Raw genomic sequence first — 22,940 nt, forward strand, 5'->3', positions numbered from 1 at the left:
GCACTCACTCCACATTTGCAGAAAAGGATATGAATGTATCAAAATTTTAATAGCTATTCTTCTTATCAGGTTAAAAGGACTTAAAATGTACAAGGCAGGCGTGGCACTAAATCTGAAGAGAGTTTTCCCTCTGTTTAATACTACAAAGGTCTGTGGAAAAAGAGAGAGAGAAATTATTAAAGCATGGGAATTAATCATCACATGAAACAACATTTTTCTAGGCAAGAAATAAACTCAAATGTACTTGTAAGTTTTACTTCCCAGTTTGGTGTCTAGGGCAAGAAACTTTCAGGCAATATTAAGACAAGAGAAACCTCTTTCCCTCACCTCCCTCCCCCCCGCCCTGACCCAGATTACATTACAAATAGATGACACTATCTTAGCAGTTTTACAGAATAAACTTTCCTTTCAGAAACAAGACATTTGAATTATACGTAAACTATTTTATGCCAGCTCTGGACAAGATACTTAAGTTTATTAATTTAGGATTCATTCACTCAACAAATATTTACTCAGTGCCTACTATATGCCAGGCACCAATCTAGGTGCTTGGGAAGTATCAGTAAACAAGGCCACCCTAGTGTGAGGAGCTTATATTCTAAGGGGGGAGACAGATAATAAATAAAAAACATAATGAGTAAGTAAATTACACCGAATGTGATAAGTGCTATGGAAAAAGGAAGACGATCAGGGAAAGGCAGCTCTAGAGTGCAGGGGTCAGGGGATGGGGTGAATGGAGAGATGACAGGTTTGGGTTTTTTTTTTTGAAGTATAGTAGATTTACAATGTTGTGCTGTACAGCAAAGTGACTCAGTTATACACATATACACATTCTTTTTTTTTTAAATAGTCTTTTCCATTATGGTTTATCCCACGTGATTGGATATAGTTCCCTGTGCTACACGATAGGACCCTATTGTTTATCCATTCTAAATGTAGTAGTTTGCATCTATCAACCCCAAACTCCGAGTCTATCCCTCTCAGGTGGTCAGGGTAAGCCTACCGAGAAGAGAGATTTGAGCAAAAACTCGAAGGAGGTGAGGAGGGTTCTTCATTCCACCAGTATTTACCTACCCAGTCTACTCTGTCTGGCTTTTAAAAGCCTCCATTATCAGCCTTGCCAAAATCATTCAACTACATTCCTGGCATGAATCCTCCTGTCTTGCCAAACTAGTACAGGTTATAGTAATTTAAACTTTGGTCTTGGCTCTCATTGCTCATCCTACCCAGAATGCCTTTTCCTGTCGCATGAATTCAATTCAATTAAAATCTTTTTGAGCATGTTTTGTGCCAAGCATTGTGCTAAGCTCCTTGGATACAAGATTGAATAAAATTGCACTCTTAGGGAAGACATATATGTGAACTAATAATTATGATGCAGGGTAAATACAAAGTTCAGTAACAAAAATATGTGTAATGTATGAGGCAGCAGGAGAGAGAGATTTTTCCCCCCTTGGGTGGGAAATGCAAGGGAAGAGAGTGGGCTGGGAGGTGTTCACAAAGGCAGGTAACTAAACATTTGGAAGGGGTTTTAAAGGATAAGCGGAGGGCTTCCCTGGTGGCGCAGTGGTTAAGAATCTGCCTGCCAATGCAGGGGACACAGGTTCGAGCCCTGGTCTGGGAAGATCCCACATGCCGCGGAGCGGCTAGGCCCGTGAGTCACAATTACTGAGCCTGTGCGTCTGGAGCCTGTGCTCCGCAACGGGAGAGGCCGCGATAATGAGAGGCCCGCGCACCGCGATGAAGAGTGGCCCCGCTCGCCACAACTAGAAGAAAGCCCTCGCACAGAAACGAAGACCCAACACAGCCAAAAATAAATAAATTTATAAAAAAAAAAAAAAAAGGATAAGCGGAGATTAAGAGAGATTAATTGGGCAGATAAAGGAGGAAGGGTTGGCAAGGAAAGGGACCAGCATAGGATTACAAAGGCACAGTAACACAGAACTGTGGGTGTTTTCAGGGAATTGATAAGTAATTCAGTGTTGATGGAGGATAAAATAGAGAGGGGAAGCAGCAGACTGCGAAGCTGGAGAGAGACGTAGGGGCCTACTAGACTGAGTTCCTAAGGACACAAGGTCAGTGGCAAGTACACAGCCCTAGCGTCTCACCATGCAGGTGAAAAAAGCAAATGGTCAAATGCTAGCCATTTTAAATAGGTTTTTGTTTTTGTTTTGTTTTTTAATTTAAAGCAATACATATTCATAATCATAAAAAAAGGAAGAGAAGACAAGTTCCATCTCATTACCCAACGATAAACTTTGCCGCTTGTATATCTTTTCAAAACTTTTCTGTGTTAATATAACATAAATATAGCCTTAAAAAGACTCTCCTTCTCTCTCTCTCTCAAATGGGATTCTACCATAAACACTCTTTTGCACCTTGCATTAAAAAAATGAACCCAGGGGCTTCCCTGGTGGCGCAGTGGTTGAGAATCTGCCTGCCAATGCAGGGGACATGGGTTCGAGCCCTGGTCTGGGAAGATCATCCCACATGCCACGGAGCAACTGGGCCCGTGAGCCACAATTACTGAGCCTGTGTGTCTGGAGCCTGTGCTCCACAACAAGAGAGGCCGCGATAATGAGAGGCCTGCGCACCGCGATGAAGAGTGGCCCCCACTTGTCGCAACTAGAGAAAGCCCTCGCACAGAAACGAAGACCCAACACAGCCATAAATAAATAAATAAATAAATAAACCCAAAAGTTAAAAAAAAAAGAACCCTCACAAAGAAAAGCCCAGGACTAGATGGCTTCTCTAATGAATGCTACCAAATGTTTAAAGAGGAATTAACACCAATCCTTCACAAATTCTTCCAAAGAATAGAAGAAAAGGGCACACTTCCCAACTCATTCTGCAAGGTCAGTATTGCCTTGATACAAAACCATACAAAGACATTACAAGAAAAGAAAACTATAGACTAATATCCCTTATGAATATAGATACAAAAAGCCTCAACAAAATACCAGCCAACAGTATCTGGTAGCATATAAAATAAGGATTATACACCACGACCAAGTGAGATTTATCCCAGAAATGCAAAGATGATTTAACATATGAAAATCAATCAATGTAATACAACATATTAATAAAATAAAGCATAATTACTGCATGATCATCTCAATAGATGCAGAAAAAACATTTGACAAAATCCAATACTCTTTCATAATAAAAACATTCAACAAACTAGAAATAGAAGGGAACTTCCTTAACCTGATAAAGGGCATCTATGAAAAATCCACAGCTAACATCATTTTTAATGTTAAAAGACTAAAAGCTTTCTCCCTAAAACGAGGCACAAGGATTCCACTCTCACCACTTCCATTCAACACTGTACTGGATGTTCTAGACAAGCCAATTAAGCAAGTAAAACTATTTCTATTTGCAGATGAAATGATCTCGTACGTGGAAAATCCTAAGGAATACATACACACAAAACTATTAGAGCTCATAAACAAGTTCAGCAAGGTTCCAAGACACAAGACCAACATATAAAAATCAGTTGTATTTCCATATACTAGCAATAAACAATCTGAAAATGAAATTCAGAAAACAACGCTATGGGGCTTCCCTGGTGGCTCAGTGGTTAAGAATCCGCCTGCCAGCGCAGGGGACACGGGTTCGAGCCCTGGTCCAGGAAGATCCCACATGCTGCAAAGCAACTAAGCCTGTGTGTCACAACTACTGAGCCTGCACTCTAGAGCCCGCGAGCCACAACTACTGAGCCTGTGAACCACAACTACTGAGCCCGCACACCACAACTACTGAAGCTTGCTCGCCTGGAGCCCGTGCTCTGCAACAGGAGAAGCTACTGCAATGAGAAGCCCGTATACCGCCACGAAGAGTAGCCCCCACTCGCCGCAACTAGAGAAAGCCCGCGCTCAGCAACGAAGACCCAACACGGTCAAAAATAAATTAAATAAATAAATGTTTTAAAAATTATAAAAAGAAAAAAAAAAGAAAGAAAACAACTCCATTTACAAGAGCATCCAAAAGAATAAAACACCTAGGAATAAATTTAACAAAAGAAGTATAAGACTTATACACTGAAAACTATAAAACATCATTAAAAGAAATTGAAAAAAACATAAATAAATGGAAGGACATCTTGCACTCATGGATTGCAAGACTTAATATTGTTATGGTTCAATGCAATCTCTATCAAAATTTCAACTGCCTTTTTGGGCAGAAATTAACAAGCTGATCCTAAAATCTGTATAGAAATTTAAGGGAACCAAAATAGCCAAAACAATCTTGAAAAATAAGGACAAAGTTGAAGACTCACACTTCTCCATTTCAAAGCTTACCACAAAGCTATAATAATCAAAACTGTGGTACTAACATAAGGATAGCCAAACACATCAGTAGGATAGAATTGAGAGTCCAGAAATAAACCCATACATCTATAGTCAATTGATTTTCGACAAGGGTGCCAAGACACTTTAAAGGGGAAAGAGCAGTCTTCAATAAATGGTGCTGGGACAACTTGATAACCACGTGCAAAAGAATGAATCTGAACCTCTATCTCACACCCGATATGAAAATTAACTCAAAATGGATCAAAGACCTAAATGTAAAGGCTAAAACTATAAAACTCATTGAAGAAAACATAGGTGTAAATCTTTATACCTTTGGATTAGGCAATGGTGTCATAGATGTGACACCTAAAGCACAAGCAACCAAGGAAAAAATAGATAAACTGGACTTCATCAAAATTCAAAACTTTTGTGCAGCAAATGACACTATTAAGAAAGTGAAAAGACAACCCAAAGGATGGGTGAAAATATTTGCAAATCATGTATCTAATAAGGGTTTAGCAGCCAGAATATATTAAAAAAAAAAAAAAAACAGCTACGACTCAACAGTAAAAAGACAAATAATCCAAGTTAAAAATGGGTAAGGATTTGAATAGACATTTCTACAAAGCAGATATACAAACAGCCAATAAGCACATGAAAAGATATTCAACATTATTAGTCATTAGGGAAATGCAAATAAAACCACAATGAGATACCTCTTTACATCCACTAGGATGGTAATAATTAAAAAAAAGAACAAGCAAAATAACAAATGCTGGCAAGAATATAAAGAAATTGGAACTCTATTACTGGCAGGAATGTAAAATTGTTAATCCACTTTGGAAAACAGTTGGCAGTTCCTCAAAAGTTAAACAATGAGTTACCACATGACCCAGCAATTCCACTCCTAGCTATATATCCAGGAGAACTAAAAACAGGTTCACACAAAAATGTATACATGGATGTTCATAAAAGCATTATTCAAAATACTGCAAAAGTGGAAATAACCCATCAACTGACAAACAGGTAAACAAAATATGGCACATATCCATATAACAGGATACTCTCCAGTCTTAAAAGGATTGAAATTCTGACATATGCTACAACATGGATGAACCTGGAAGACATTATGCTAAGTGAAATAAGCCAGACACAAAAGGACGAATGTTATGTGATTCCACTTATCTGAGGTATCTAGAATTAGCAAATTCATAGAGACAGAAAGTAGAATAGAGTTTATGAGGGGCCTCAGGCAGGAGGGATGGAGAGTTATTGTTTAATGGGCAAAGTTTCTGTTTGGGATGATAAAAAAATTTGTGGAAACGGATAGTGGTGATGGTTGTACAACATGGTGGATGTATTTAATACCACTGAATTGTGCACTTAAAAATGGTTAAAATGGTAAATTTTGTGTTATGTATAGTTTACCACAATAAAAATATATTGAGCCTTGAACAACATGGGTTTGAACTGCTCAGGTCCACCTGTACGTGGATTTTTTTCAATAGTAAATCCTACAGTACTACCCGATCCACAGTCGGCTGCAGAAGCACAGGTACAGAGGAACCGCAGACACTAAGGGACCGCAGGTGTGGGGGACACTGCATGTTTGGAGGGCTGGCTATAAACTATACGTGGATTTTCGATTATGCTGAGGGTCCATGGCCTTAACCCCTGCATCGTTCAAGGGTCAACCGTACATGATTACCTGAAAAGTGCCCAGTAAGGTGTTATTGATACACTTTTTAAAATCAGTTTTATTCCAAGCCAAATAACAGAATTAAGAATAGTAATAGGGCTTCCCTGGTGGCGCAGTGGTTGAGAATCTGCCTGCTAATGCAGGGGACACGGGTTTGAGCCCTGGTCTGGGAAGATCCCACATGCCACGGAGCAACTAGGCCCGTGAGCCACAACTACTGAGCCTGCGCGTCTGGAGCCTGTGCTCTGCAACAAGAGAGGCCACGATAGCGAGAGACCCGCGCACCGTGATTAAGAGTGGGCCCTGCTTGCCGCAACTGGAGAAAGCCCTCGCACAGAAACGAAGACCCAACACAGCCAAAAATAAATAAATAAATAAATAAAATTAAAAAAAAAAAAAAAAAAAAGAATAGTAATAGCTAAAAGTGGTTCCCAACCCATTCTGAACTTCAGAAAGATTTAAGGAGCTTTTTGGAAAATAAGGACATCTGGGCCAAGAAAAAAAGAAAGAGAAGTTAAGTGTTTATACATGCTACAACATGGCCTTGCAAAATCTTGAAAAGAGTGCAGACACAAGAGGCCACATATTGTACGATTTCGTTTACATGAAATGTCCAGAATAGGCAAATCTTGATGGAAAGTTGGTTAGTGGCTGCCTAGGGCTGGATGGAGAGGGGATTAGGAACTCGCTGCAAATGGGTCTCTTTAGGGTGATGAAGATGTTCTGAAACTAGATAGTGGTAATGCCTGCAAACCTTGTCAACAAAAAGCCAATGAATTGTACACTTTAAAATGGTGGATTTTCTGGCTTGTGAACTGTATCTCTATGAAAACAAAACACCACAAAAACACACACAAAAATGAACCATGTAAGAGGTGTAAGACATATAAAAAGGTCTAAAGAATGATACCACAAACATTTATGCACCCATCAGTTAGCCTAGGAAATAATGCCTTACCAATACTGCTCCCTTCTGCACTCCTTTCCAAATACACACTCTCCTTCCCACAGAGGTCAGTGATATTTTGAATTTGGTACTGAGGTCCCACTTTTTTGTGGTATATTTCCAGTTACTCTGAGCTCCCCCTTTTCTACACTCAGAGTTTGTGTCTTTCATTATTCTCCCAGAGCTTTTTGTACCCTCCCCACCTACTCCTAGAACTAGGTTTCAAGCTCTTGGAGAGCAGGAACCAACCTCACTCACACTTCCTCCCACAGCTCTAATATAACGCTCAACCCAAGCACTCCCAATAAACGGTTGCTGGCAGATTTTTCAAAGTTCCTGTCCTCTCATCTTCTGCTCTTTCCTTTCCTAATCTGGCAGAGTCACACCAGTCTCTCCACAGTAGAAAAGCAGTGCTGGTACTGAGCCATATACATTCTGGAAATGCTCAATGCACCATCCCCAGTGTGAGAATGCACTGCAATAATATTCTTCCTGTACTAGAAGGGACTGGTTCCAGTGGGGTACGCTGCAGGGAAAGACTAATCCTAAAAGCAAGAGGAAGTAGTAGACTTGGGGTTAGGCTGAAAGAGGTCAAGGGCTGAGCTACGGCTCTTCCATATTTTGGCTTCCCAAAGAAACAATGAGCCCCGCACTTTCCCAAAACCCCCTCTCTGAAGTCCTTGTACTCCTCTGTGTTTCTATAGCAACCCCCTCTCTGAAAATGCCAAGCCTTTTAAATAACCTCCTCATTCAACCTCATAATATTCCCATGAAGTATGTGTGAAGGAGGGATTATTATCCTCTATGCATTTCACAAAAGCTCAGGAGAGGGACACCACCTATCAAAGGTCAGGCAGCAAGGAGCAACATATTATTCCAAGTTTAGAGCCTCTTTACAGCTTCTATTGTGCCAGATTGAGAGGCAGTTCAATGGGAATATGGCAGAGAATGAACCTGGTGTGGGGGATGGAGTCTCCAGTGAATGAGAAATTTGAGCCCCTGGGGTACACTGCATAAAAGCCTCAGAGACAACGAAAGAAGCACTGGCCCGTGTCCCAGGATCTAAAACCACCAGGCTGGGCCTTTACAAAATCACCCACCTGCCTTAGAAGAAGATAGGCAACAGGGTTTTTAAAAGTTAACAAACTCTGCACCTTCCCAATTTCTCATCTTTTAGTTTGGTCATGATGGAAAGATAGGTCTAGAGGAACCACTGAGGGTGTTTCCTATCTCAGAATCAGGGCCTGCACAGCACCTGGCATGGAGCAGATGCTCGATAAATGCCTGTTGCTTGGTGACTGAACAAATGCTTGTATGTCTGAGGTGAGGGAAAAGGAGAAGAGGAAAAGGAAAAGGAAGACGTTAGGAAACTGAAGTTGTTAGGCCTTGGTTGAAGAAAGACTAGGAGGTAGCTAGGATTCTGAATGAGTACAGTGCTGAGTTTGCAAGAAAGAGATTGAAGATCCTGAGGGAAACTAGGTCTTTTTAGTGAATTTTAAAACGATGGTTTTGTAGGTATAAAGGCTTCCTTATGGACATTTTATGTGTGAAGTAGAAATTTCATAATTAATTTGGATACTGAATACTGCATACAGAATAGTTTATCATCACTCCTTTCTAAATATTTACATCCTCTATCTTTATCAAGTATAAAATCAGGAGATATTTTTTCTATTCAAAGAGAAATAAACATCTAGCTTACACTAAACCTCCGGAAATGAAGGTGAATCCTCCATACTTCAAGCAGCAAGTTGTATTACAATAAAACATACTTTATTGTTAAAATAATTAGATTTACATATGCTTAATTCATATGCAGTTTTTCAAAGTTCATCTTTTGCATAAAGCAAGATGCTGTTTGGACCAACACAAGTTCTCAAAGCTTAGGAATCTCCTTTTAACACTGGGGCTTGCAGTGCTTATCTGAGAGATAGAATAATATATATCAGGGGTCAGCAAACCTTTTTTGTAAAGGGTCAGATAGCAAATATTATAGGTTCTATGGGCCATACAGTCCCTGTCACAACAACCTGCCATTGTAGTTGCAAAAGTAACCACAGACAATACGTAAACAAATAAGAGTGGCTGTGTTCAAATAAAACTTTATTTACAGACAAGGAAATTTTAATTTCATAAAATTTTCACATATCACAAAATATTATTATGCTCTTGACTTTTCCCCAACCATTTAAAAATGTGAAAACCCTTCTTTTTTTTTTTTTTTAGCCACACCATGAGGCTTGTGGGATCTTAGTTCCCCAACCAGGGATGGAACCTGTGCCCCCTGCAGTGGAAGCACGGAGTCCTAACCACTGGACCGCCAGGGAAGTCCCGCGAAAACCCTTCTTAACTCATGGGCTGTACAAAAGCAAATGGCAGAGCTGATCTGGGCCAGGGGTCAAGGTTGGCTAATCCCTGTTATATACTAACACCAGTTCTGACCTAAACCAGACTGGTTGCTTAAGAATGATCTGATTAGCTTTTAAAAAAAAAAAAAAAAAAAGCAGATTCAGAAGTCCCACCTCAGAGGTTCTGATAAACAAGCTGCAGAGGAATGTGTGCTCATCAGGATTTGAGAACTGCCACATCACCTGTCAGGTATTAAAACACATAGGTTGTCCTTCTTCACCTGCCTCTACCTGGCTGTATGGCCTGGGGGGAGCCCCTGCAGCTCTCTGGATCTCATTTTCCTCATCTCTAACATGAGAGAGGGGGCTGCCTGATGGGCGTGCCCAGGTCCTTTCCAGCTCTGACATCTGTGAGTCTACAATTTACAAAATACACAGAAGCATCCAATATTAAGTGCAACAAAGCAGCAAACCATACTTTTGAGGAGAAAACCTACTATTATTCATTCCTTCACATTACATCTTGGTAGAACTCTCCTGAGTTATTTATTTTGCTCCTTCAACTGAAACTCTGTCAAGTCCATGGTCAACAGTGCTTAATACTATCCTGACAACTATACTTATGTGGGCAGGGGGCAGCATGGGGCAGAAGTGTACCAGACAGAACTGTACCACAGGCTGCTTTCTCCTTGCCCTATATCCCCTACTTATACCCCCTGTTCTTAGCAGAACAGTGACTATGGGAGAGAGAATGGATAGGGATGACTGGTGATGGGCTGACTTTTAAAAAAATATAAACAAAAGCATTTTAAAGTCATACACATGGCTGATTTAAATCTCAGTAATCATTGTTAAACTGCTGGTAAGAATCCAGAAAAGGAGATTTGTCCCTTATTCAATACCGTGCTCCAACACCAGATCCTTTAAAGCTCAGGAGGAATGGGAAGGACAGCAAGCTTTGGATTCTTACGAGAATATTTCTTAAGCAACAGTCACTTGGCACCCATGAAGTCCAGTAATATTTTACCTAATCTGTCTTAAATTAGATCTTTGTGAAGTAAATGAGTTAAAAGGGAAACTGAAATTGAATTGTGGTTTATGGCCCAAGGGAAAATATCAGTTTATAACAGCAGCCACTGAATGTGTGTGAGCACAATGCCCATTAGGAGTGGTGGAACAGCTCTTTACAAGTTACGGCATGGAGTATTAATAAATGTGTCATGCCGGCGTAAGATGAGCCTTCTGAAAAGCGCAGGCTTTTCATTTCTAATTAGCAATGTGGGGCTTGGAGCACACGATGGAGGAGCTTTGCCATTGCTAACGCAGGGTAAGAGATATTCTCTTCAGTCTACAATAAGGAGCAGGAACATTGTGCAAGGCCAGGTACGAGCCCATTCATATTCATGCCAAACAAATCCTAGCACACTGCAAACACAGTACAATAAACGCACACAGTTACCAAAGTACCGCACGCAGCCAACTCATGAGCATTTCCCCACCCTCACTCCAGGACTGGATTAATGTTTTTAGCCATACAAAATGTATAAATTAAAGTAATAAAGGGTGGGTAAATATGAAAGGACATTACAGGGAAGAGTACTCAATGCAGGGGTGGAGTATATCACAGAACAGAAAGCCTCTTAGGGAAAGGTTTATTACCCAGCTCCTGGTTTGCTGTGGGACACAAGGCCCAGGAGAGCAGCTCTCCACCCAACCAAGTTCTCCCTCCCCTGAGAGGTCATCATCCCAACTGGGGCGAAGGTAACCCGCAGGCATCTGATGACCTTCTGGCTATAATGAACACCTAGGGGCTCAGGGATTGAGCTAATCTACAAGGGGGCAGTTGGGAACAAATATCCTTTGGCTCCATCTGGCTGTAACTGTTATCGACACTGATTTATGACTATCTCCCAGGGTTTGGACCCTAGATCCTAACTGTTTTGACTTCTGGAATTGCCTGACCCTCTCATTTTTAGCTGACTTCTAGCCTTAAATTCTTGCCTGCTAAACCTAATATATATATATATACCTTTTTCTCCTAGACCTATGTACCTCTTCTGAACCAGGCAACTAGCTAATTTGACTTATAGTAGTTCTTAGCTCTTTCCTGCCTAACTATAAATTCTTAATTCTGCTACCTTCTACGGGGGCAAATCCTCTCTGCCTATTGGTTTCAGAGTGTGCATGCACAGAGAAGTACTCTTCTACCCAATAATAATACAAATATAGCTGATCTGAAAAACAGCTGTAACAGTGATAAGAGCAGTAGCCAGTTGTCCACTAATCAATGCCTACAGTTTTTGGCATTCGCTTCTAAGTAACTATACAGCCAATACAGCAGGTAACAAATAAATGTCCTTTCAAATTTTCCCTGTTTTAATATAGAAAAACTTAATGCTAAATCTAAACAGATTCTACCTCAGACTAGGAAGCTGTTCAGAAATAAATGACCTGCACTGTCAAAATGACTACACCCTGTTGAAAAGGAGTCCTGATGCCTTTCTTAATGCTAATCTGCTCAGTGGGTCCCTCAAGTAAAATTACAATTATAGTCCCAATGTGTCCCAGGAAAGTCTCCAGCAAAGGCACAACTGGCCTGAATTTCCAGAGTACCTGTGCCCTGGTACCCAGCTTAGAAATACTGAACTAAAAAGCAGGACATCAGGACACAGGCAATTTTTATTTTCATTTAGGCTTATACTTCTGTTTGAACTATGAATTTAGAGCCCTAATCTTCCAAGTCTCTATTCCACTACACTGAGGAGTGAGCAAGAGAGACCTCTAAATCCCATATTTATATTCCTTTTATTCATTAATAATTGTATCTATGAGTCTATTTGAAGAAATAATAACATTTAGCAGGTATTAAGCAGGTACTATGCGGCAGGCACCCTACTGAGATGCCTTATACAATACCTGTCTCACAGCAACCACTTGATGAGGTAGGTACATTTTATAGATGATGAAATTGTAGCAAGACCACAAAGTTGTTTAGTGGTAAAACTTAGAACGGAACCAAGGCAGTCTAACTCCAAAGCCTATTCCTTTTTTCTTTATAAATTTATTTATTTTATTTATCTTATTTTTGACTGCGTCGGGTCTTCGTTGCTGCGCACAGCCTTCCTCTAGTTGCGGCGAGCGGGGGCTACTCTTCGTTGCGGTGCGCGGGCTTCTCATTGCAGTGGCTTCTCTTGCTGAGGAGCACAGGGTCTAGGCGCACAGGCTTCAGTAGTTGTGGCTACTAGAACATAGGCTCAGTAGCTGTGGCGCACAGGCTCAGTTGCTCCGCAGCATGTGGGATCTTTCCAGACCAGGGCTCGAACCCATGTTCCCTGCGTGTTCCGCAGTGGCGGATTCTTAACCACTGTGCCACCAGGGAAGCCCCAAAGCCTACACTTAATTATCACACAATACTGCAATTTTTAAAAAACTTCAAAACTACTTATCAAATCTAACTCCTCACTTTACAGATAAGAAAGCAAGCACAGGGCGCTCTGCCCAAGCTGAGACCACAGAGATGGGAACAGGAATAGAAGGGTTCCTCAGAGGCCAGGTTTCCTGGCTTCCAGTCCCGAACTCTTTTCAGCACACCAGGTCATCTGGTCCAAACCTCAGACCAATGAAGAAATCTTTTTTACTTAATACCTTTAACTCTGGCAAAAAGAAAAGCCCTTGCACCTGCCACAGAGTTCACAGCAGCTATTTATGGTATTTTCCCAAGTTAAGCTCGACGCAGATAAGGCTAGCACCCCGTCTGTCTGTGGCTTTGCTGTTTCCCACTGCTTCTGCATACACTTCCTCATCTGGTTTGACCTTGTAACCCCATGCCCTCCAACCCACATTTGGAGCAGCTGACACCCGCTTCCTGCCCACATCCTGGTCACAGGAAGCCATACCTGGCAGAACAGCAGCTGCTTTAGCTCTGAAACGGCATGCTGCTGCTCCCCAAGGCAGGGCGGCTCTGAACCTCCTACACGGCCACCCCTCCTCACTGTCCTTCAGTATGAGTTTGCTTTTGATCTCCTTCCCCCTTACGCTCTTGGGGGTACCCAGCCTGCAGCTGCTCTAGGGTAAAGCAAAAGGCAGGTTTATCATGTAAAGCATGTTAATGCCTCTCTTCACTGTACTCATATTCTAGAATTTATTCTCACTCTCCTTTCTCGTAGAATGCAGCAGAGTAGAGTGGTTTAGAGGCTTTGAGGCCGCAAAGACCTGGATTCAAGGCCCAGCTCCATTGCTTATTAGCTGTCATGATTTTAGGCAACTAACTTAGGTTGCCAAGGCTAAGTTTTCTTATTGATAAAAATAGTGATAATGATTGATAGTACCTACTTTATCAGATTATGAGGATTAAGTGAAAATTCACAAAAAGTCCTTACTACAGTGCCTGGCACAGAATAAGGACTCAACAAATGCGATTATGATAATGCTGTTGCTATCACACAGATCGCTGCTGCTCCGTGGCACCACAGGTGGGGTAGCAGGAGGGGACTAAGGGGTAATATTCAAGTTACTTAGTATTCACACACTTGACATAAACCAGTAAGACACTTGTGCATAAGCTAGACCAAGAGTCCAAAGTCACTAGGACCAAAGTCACCGTACAGCTGCACTGGCTCAAAATGGGCCCCAGAGGTTATTTCAGACCTGAGAACTCTGGAAGCAGGAGAAAAAAAAAAAAAACTGCTGAATGCACACAGTGGGATCCAACCTTTATCTCCCTTCTTACCAAACCAAGCCCCATGCTCCAGTCACAATGAAACTCATGGTTTTAAACACGTCAACGTTTTGCATGTCTCTCTGTCTTTTCATGTACTGTTCTTTATACCCAAACTACTCTTTCTTCTCTTTAACAGATGAAATGTTTTTTAACCATACTTTAATACGTCAAGGTACAGCTCAAATATCACCTCCTCTCCATTCAGCTCTCTCAAACAGAATTATCCTTCCTTCCTGTGTGTTCCCACAACACTTCTGTTAGAGCACTTAACATAGTATTGTCATTCTGTTTATACATCAGTAACTCTCACTGGACCCTGAGATCCTTAAAGGCAGGGGTATATCTCCAACTACTGTGACCTTCTTAGCTTAGCAAGCAGAAGATGTAATATGATGCCCATCTGGTACAAGGTAGACAGTTCGTACATATTTGTTGAATGTATGAATGAATCTCTTAGTCATGAGGCAATGATGCAGCTAAAATCAACTAACTTATAACTGTATCCAACTTTATGCTAGGTGTCTTAATCGACCTTTTCCACTCTTTAGCTCATCCACCCATGAAAATTCATTAATTTTAGTTTGAAAAGTCTTCTCATCTTTTCTATATCTTAGATACCATGCTGAAGATACGATATGAAACAAACGAACTAAAAAAACCCATACTATATTCATATTGAGGCAGTGCAAAATGACAGAAATTATCTAAAAATGATAGTAAAAAACAAAACCCAAAAATCATCCTGCAATATACTCTATAGAGACAGCGTGATATGGCAGAAAGACCATGAGTATTAAATTCACATATCCCGGGAACTGAAACTTGGCTCTACCACACACTAGGTGAGGGAATTTCAGCAGCAAATTAACATTTCTGAGCCACAATTTTTTCTTACTTGTAAAAATGTGCAACATTCACTGATAGCTCCCTAAGTGATCCTCAAGGACTGTAGAAAATTGGAGAGTCAATGATGATACCTAGAATTTGGGTGGTATCATCAACTAAAGTAGCAGATGAAATAAGTAGGTTTGAGGGGAGAAAATGAGTTCAATTTTGAATACACTGAGTTACCTATGGGAAGTCCAGATAGAGATGCCTGGCAAGACACTGAATATTTAAGGAGTGCTCTAGGCTGGAGATACAGATTCAAGAGTAGTGAGAGAATGGATGAGATCAGCCAGGGAGAATTTGCCAAATGAGAGGAACACAGGCCAAGGACTGAACCCATGGGAATGTCAACACTTAAAGGAAAGGTGGAAGAAATGAAGGAAAGAGAAGGAACAGTCCGAGATGTAAAGAGAATTAGGCCAAGGAAGTGAAGAACTGCAAGAATCAGGGAGTAATAAACAGTGTCAAATACAGCAGAGAGGTTCAGTGAGATAAGAACTGAAAAAAATGTCCATTAGATCTGGCAATTTGAGATCCTGGAGGATCTTATATTGAGAATGCCAGTAGAGCGGGGAGGATGCAGAGTCAGGCTGCAAGGATGGAGGAGTGGGTGGGAGATGTGTAGGTGGTGAGGGTGGCAACGGCTACTCTTTAAAAGCTTCAATGGCATGAGAAGAGAGATTATACCTGCTGGAGATATGGGGTCAAGTGTGGGTTCATTAAGATGGGAGAGGCTTTTAGTATGTTTATAGGCTGAGAGGAAGAACCACTGTGAAAGGGAAAGATAGAAAGTACAGAAAAGAGAGGGGATAACTGAGAGAGGGAAGTGCTAGAGAATGTTGGGAGGCATGAACGGGCTCAAAGGCACAGGGAGAGGGATTGACATTGAGCAGCAGATGGGTTGGGTACCTTATCTTCTGAAATGGGAGGAATATTTTATTCAAATTTCATTCCATAGGCCAAACTTTGTAGACTCAAAGTGTCTGGAACAGGAGTGCCTCTTCAGAGCAGGTATCAAAAATTTTGCTAGAATCAGTTGACAGAAAATGCCATATAATGGGGAAATCCTAATCTTGAATTGTGTCAAACAGGGTTATATATAAAGAATTCACAACTCATGTGAATTTGGAATCAATCAGTAAGAGAAGCATTCCCTGTATAATGATGTCACAGTCTTACTCTCTTTTACTAAGAAGGGATTTTAAATATGGCTAATTATAGTGAGAAGATGATCAATATCACTGTAATCTTGAGAATCCTCCAACATTTATATGGTCATTATTAAATATCCCATTCAACAGGTTAATTCTTTTTTTTTTAAATAAATTTATTTATTTATTTTAAATTTTTGGCTGCATTGGGTCTTTGTTGCTGCACGTGCGCTTTCTCTAGTTGCGGTGAGGGGGGGCTACTCTTCGTTGCGGTGCACGGGCTTCTCATTGCAGTGGCTTCTCTTGTTGCAGAGCACAGGCTCTAGGCATGCAGGCTTCAGTAGTTGTGGCACACAGGCTCAGTAGCTATGGCACACAGGCTTAGTTGCTCCGCGGCATGTGGGATCCTCCTGGACCAGGGCTCGAACCCGTGTCCCCTGCATTGTCAGGCGGATTCTTAACCACTGTGCCACCAGGGAATTCCCCAACAGGTTAATTCTTGATAGAATAAAAAGATTTCATAAACTACACCCTGGAGAAACCATCAGAGATTAATTCCTAAAATTACCAGTCAGCGTAATGTTATGGCTCAGGTGATTAGCTAATAATACACACCCAAGAATTCAGGTAAAAGTTGTCTCTTATACGCTATGTGGCTCAGAACCTTGGAACTGCAAATTAGGACTTGTACAAGGACTAGAGAAGACCTGAGGTTCTTTTCTGGGGAAAATGCTAGGTTTATCTACAGGTGCCCCTGTAGCTCACACTAATGTTGAAATGTATTGAACTCCTGCCTATGTAAAAATCTAAGATTGGCAAACTCAGTGGAGTGACAATACTGGCTTTTAAACAGCTCAGGATATCTGTGGTATGGGTCCTTTTAAAGATTATAATTTAGTACTTGCTAAAAGCGTATTTAAGACACTGAATGTTTAAGAGAGCATGTAGCCTTTGACTCTCCTGCATTCTCTAAGTTTGGGTCTCTGTACCAAGTTAGAGCACCACAATCTTTAAGGTACCTGGACTATATTAAATTCATTAATGTACCTACTGTTATCTGTAATAACTTTATTTCTTTACTTGTCTATTATCTGTCTCCCCAACAAAAACTAACTTCCAGGGCTTCCCTGGTGGTGCAGTGGTTGAGAATCTGCCTGCCAATGCAGGGGACACGGGTTCGAGCCCTGGTCTGGGAAGATCCCACATGCCGTGGAGCGACTAGGCCCGTGAGCCACAATTACTGAGCCTGCGCGTCTGGAGCCTGTGCTCCGCAACAAGAGAGGCCGTGATAATGAGAGGCCCGCGCACCGTGATGAAGAGTGGCCCCCACTTGCCGCAACTAGAGAAAGCCCTCGCACAGAAACGAAGACCCAACACAGCCATAAATAAATAAATAAATAAATAAATAAATAAATAAATAAATCCAAAAGTTAAAAAAAAAAAAAAAAACTAACTTCCAGGAGTAGTATATAGAGCTTGCCTGCTTTGTTCCCAAGGGTATGGAACAGAACGTGGGTATAAAGAAAACACTCAATAACAATTGATCAAATTATCAAATGAAGGACTGAATGCTCAGCTCTTTCCTTAAGCTTCTACAATCAATCACAAATTCCTATCAATTTATCTCTACATCACTTCTGACTTCACCTATTCCCCTTACTTTTCACTTCCACCACCACAGTTCAGACCCTCACTACTTCATAGCTGGTCGCTCTGTCCCAGTTCTCTTTCCCTCTGGTTTATCCTACACATCACTGCCACATTCACCTCCTCAAAACACAACTTTGATCACATATCCTCACTCCCATTCAAAAGCCTTCAGTAGGGCTTCCCTGGTGGCGCAGTGGTTGAGAATCCGCCTGCCAATACAGGGGACACGGGTTCGAGCCCTGGTCCGGGAAGATCCCACATGCCGCGGAGCAACTAAGCCCAGGCGCCACAACTACTGAGCCTGCACGCTAGAGCCCACGAGCCACAGCTACTGAAGCCCGCGTGCCTACAGCCTGTGCTCCGCAACAAGAGAAGCCACCGCAATGAGAAGCCCGCACACCGCAACAAAGAGTAGCCCCCGCTCGCCACAACTAGAGAAAAGCCTGCGCACAACAACGAAGACCCAATGCAGCCAAAAATAAATAAATAAATAAATTTATTAAAAAAAAAAAAAAGGCTTCAGTAGTTTTCTATTGCTTACCAAGTGAAGACCAGACTTCTCAGTCTAACACTGTAAGTCCTCCATGACTTGGCTCCAGCACTCCCTTCTGAGACTTATCACCCAACTCCCCAAATTCCAATCAAATTAGACTATTTAGCTTTCTCTTACATTGTCCTATGCCCTTGTTTCTGAGCCTTTGTTTATATTGTTCTTTCTGCCTAGAATGTTTCAGTCTATCCCTCTTTTCTAAAGTCCAAATATTATGCCTACTATGAAGTAATAAGGCCCTTTCTGAGGCCCCCTCGTCAAAAGTGATACCACCCTACACACTACCATGTTATAAGCTATGTAAGGGTCAAAAATGGACTTTATTAATCTGTGTTTCCCCCAAAAGAGCCCAATACCCACAAGGTCTCACACATAGGAAGTACTCAAGAAGTATCTGTTGAATAAATAGATCATATTTTATATGAGACAACCCAAACTGGTATATACCCCACATCAGCTTCTCTCATTTCCTTTATAGTCGGTTAATACAGGGAGGGTAATACAACTCCCACAGACGAGAAAGAAGCAAAACATTTAATAAAGGTAGACATGACAGAACAACTTCAAATATTCAGGAAATAACATCCTTTGTATAATAAAGACTTGATACCAATAAATCAAGAAGAGCACTAGGTAGAGGCTATTACCTAATGGTCTTTGATAAAGTCCCTGCTAATTCTAAGGTTCTACGAGAGGAGAGTTAAGACTGGTGGCACTTACCAACAGTAATTCAGCCCTCCGAAAATCCCCTAAAATGTCAGGAAACCCATTTCTTGATCTAATTCCTCAGCCCCTAAAGGAAACTAATTCTTCAGGAAAGGAAAAGATATATTGATAATCAGTCTTTTTCCCCCTTGAGTCCCATACATTTTGGTAGATGGGAAAACTTTTCATTAGGAAAAAAAAATCATAATGTCACCTTTCATGTTCAAAGCACTTAGAAAACTACATAGTGTTTCCACAGGCATTATCTCATAAGATTGACTCATTCATTCAACAAATATGGATTGAACACTTACTATAGGGCACGCACTGCTCCAGCTAATGAGCATACAAGAGAATGAACAACAAGCAAATAAATATATGCTAGGTGTATAATGGAGAAAAATGAAGGAGGGCTAGTACAATAGGCTGTTTTGTTTTGTATAGTGTAGGGAAGATATAATCTTCACAACAACACTGCAGAATAAGTGGGATATTAGCTATTAGCATAATCTTAATTTTCTATATGAGGGAGACTGAGACGCTGAATGGTTAAGTGACATGCCCAAGATCATCTAGAATTAGGTGGAAATGGGATTAGAGATAAGGTTTCCCAACTCCTGGTCTATTACTAAGGCTATAAAAGAGGAATCTGATTTAAGATTGTTTAATTAAATTCCTTTTGCTCTAGATAATGATACTTGGAGAATGGAAAAGAACCCCATACCACGCACTTCCTTAACCCACCACCCTGAGAATGGCCTTCCTCCCATTCACTCACAAGCATTTGCCTCAATTTGATTTGGTGAATAAAACAATGGAAACATTTTGTTTTTTTATATTGTTGCAAAATGGTTTTTTTAAACAAAATAAAATGTCTAGTTTTAAAACATCTAGTTTTCACTCAAAACAGAAAGCAGCATCTAGGCCTATTGTGCAACAACAGGCAATTCAATACTTCATTAGCAATACTTCAAATCACACCTAATGAACATAAACTCTCCTTTAACAGCCTGTCTCCACTCTGCACACCTGTTGAAAGTGTGTGAAACTAGATTCAGCAAGGATTTTCTGCCAGGAGCTCATGGGCATGCATGTATGCATGCAGCGCCTGTGTGTGTGTGTGACTTAAGAGTTCTTCATTTGAGGAAGCTGATGGCATTAATATTAGGGAGGTAAGGAAAAACTGTAAACATTGCTGGGAACAGGGTGCCCTGCCATACCTAACCTGAGTTACAACTAAAACCCACTTCTTAGGGCTGGGATCTTAATGTATTATAGAAATTCAGGAGGAGGAATCCGTTCCAATGTAAACCATCAAGTTAGGCTATAAGGAAGAAGAGGCCCCAGGGCTACAGGCCTAGACAAATGGGTAGAGCGTCGAAAGGTGAAGTTAAAGGATAGAGTACATTCCAGAAGAATGGGATGGAGACCAGAAGGCAGGCGACACCAGGGAAACAGAATAGTTTGCAACAGCTAACACATAATATGTGATAGGCATAATATGTGAAATACAATTAGAAGGATATAGACATAAGCGCAACTCTTACCTTGCATATATTGTAGATAAGGAAATTTGAAGCCCAGAGAATTTAAGTGATTTGGCCAAGGGCAGACAAGAGGCAATGGTAGAACTAAAATGAGGTTTTTCTATTCCCAGTTAGGTGCTCTTTTCACTATATCATTCTGCTGGTAGGCTGGGGGGTTGGCGGGGGCTAAGAAATAATCTTCCTTTAAAAAGCAAAAATATGTGAAGAGGTTAAGTAAATTCCCTCCAAATTACATGTCCAGCTGAACAGTGGTAGCCGTATTGATACTGAGCCCATGTCTCTGGAACAAGTTGTCTAGGCTGCTAGACTACTCAGAGCTCCTTCACTTGAGAAGGTAAAATACTGGAGCTAACACAAATGCCATCCTTTCCCCCAGAAGCACTGCATTTCTTAGGACCCATCCTAAGAAGGGTTATTAAACCACAGGGATTATCAGGGATGTGAATGAAAAAGCAGGTTTTTTTCTCTCTCCGTATCTGCATGCCTCACTTCAGAAGAACTGAGCCAACCGAGGCTGAGGATCAATCAATGAAAAATTAGAAAAGTGGAAAACTAGAAATATGTTGTAACAAACTGAGAGTTAGGAGGTGTTCGCAAATACTTTTGACAAAGCATTTCACCTTATTAAATTTATAAAATGAGGAGGCTGACCTAGATGATGTCTAAGGCTACCATATCCTAATTTTCTTTGATTCTAGCTTGACTCCAATTTGCAGGAAAAGACAGACATGAAAACTTGAAGGTAAAATGAACTTTGGGAAACCATATGTAATTTTTTAATGCAATAGGTATGTGCCCAATTTAAAGGAACATAATCAATCCTGTAATTTGGATTTTTGTTTATAGGGCTTTCTTATGAGAGGGCATATCCACTGAACAAAAAGGACACCAATAACAATTATTGGTTTTAAGAAACAGGAAAAAGGGTAGGAGCCAACTCTGAAGGCCTTCTTTCAACTTAATCCACTGACTTTCTTGCTGCCCCACTTAAGACAGTTCTTAGGACTAAACACGGCCATTTAAAATTCAACAAGTTATTATTAAGCATTGGAGAGTATATTTTGTAGTAAAGATAGAAAGACACTTTGAGCAATAGAGAAGTCCTTGATTTGATTTACCAAAAAGCATGTGGAAGGGGAGAAATGAACCGAGAATTTACCCTGATAAAACTTAAGATTCTATAGCATGAAAGAAGGGAAAACAAATAACAAAATTAAGACTTCAATTGGCTTAAGAAAATAGTAGAAAGAAAACCAAGAGCAAAGGCCTTCAGGACAGTTCAAGTTCCTAAAATACCTATTTGTTTTTGCTTGTACATATACAGTATAAAGAAACTCTGGAAGATACTACTAACAATGGATACCTGTGGCAGAGAGGCAGGAAGTGGGCTGATGAGAGAGAGGTGTAAAGGGGAGACTTTTTACTCAATATCTTTTTTACTGAATACCTTTTCTTGAATTTTTAACCATGTAAATATATTACCTATTTTAAAAATTAAATAAATTAAAAAGTTTAAATGTCCTGGAAATTCAATTATTTTCAGGTGACACTCGAAAAACAAGAAAGCCAAAGAATGGAGACATTCGAACAAAGTACCAAGAGGCAAGGAAAATGTTGTAGCACTGGGCGTTCTGAGACAATCCAAAGAGAGGATGATCTGGATTTTTCTGGGGACCATCTCGGAAAGTCAGGTGAAATGCAATATGGACACCACCAAGAAGCTTACGATAGCTCAAACCAGCACCAGCTGGTACAATGGTGTCTTGAAAATGTGATACACATGTTTTATGACCCTGTGTCCCTGGACAGTGTGAAATCCGCAATGGGATGAAACCAGAACTTTACTAACAGAGAACTAGTTTTCTTTTACCCTCTAAAATAAAGAGAGAAGGAAATGAGAAACCAGTTTCTATGAGAGTCACAAAAATGATCAATCAGGTAGAAAACGAGACCTATGAGGAAAAAATAAAGAAACCCACTTGTACCATTAAGCAAAGAAAAGAAATTCTACTTAGCAAGAATTATTTAAGGCAGCCCTTGAAAAACAAATGGAAGGGAATGTCCCCTTAAAGTCCTTTGTACTCTCAGGATATTTCGATATGTGGGTTGATTCCCAGGGTGCTTCCTTGTAGGGGAAACCTCGCTAATTTGGCCCAGTGAAAGGCCTAGTTAGTAAGACGTATTAGTAATGCCAGTGAATATATGCAAGTGAACTTGAACAAGCACATTATTTTTAATCAATTGAAAAACGCTTTATTTAAAAATTCAAATAATACCTTGAAGTGCTACTAATGTTCCTTCTTGTCATAGGTGTTCGTTTGCTTTTAATAATCATTAAGCTAAGCATTTATGTTTTATGAATTTTTCTGCATGGTGGTATAGTTCAGTTTTTTTTTAAAAAAAAGAATTTAAAGAATACAATTAAAGTTATCCTTTCCACAAAC

The 22,940-nt window shown here is 40.6% G+C and overlaps 1 protein-coding gene across 3 annotated transcripts in view; it reads right to left on the reverse strand.

Annotated features, from left to right (window-relative positions):
• The window catches only part of SCN8A (sodium voltage-gated channel alpha subunit 8), a 121,900-nt gene that overhangs the window by 93,020 nt on the left and 5,940 nt on the right, over positions 1-22,940 (reverse strand). For all 3 annotated transcript variants that reach the window (XM_082421284.1, XM_082421282.1, XM_082421283.1), the window contains exon 2: positions 9-150. In XM_082421284.1, the coding sequence (XP_082277410.1) occupies positions 9-150 (142 nt within the window). The remainder of the gene's footprint in view (positions 1-8; positions 151-22,940) is intronic.

This window comes from Balaenoptera physalus (genome assembly GCF_965194825.1).
Source record: "Balaenoptera physalus genome assembly, chromosome: 13".
NCBI classification, from domain to species: Eukaryota; Metazoa; Chordata; class Mammalia; order Artiodactyla; family Balaenopteridae; genus Balaenoptera; species Balaenoptera physalus.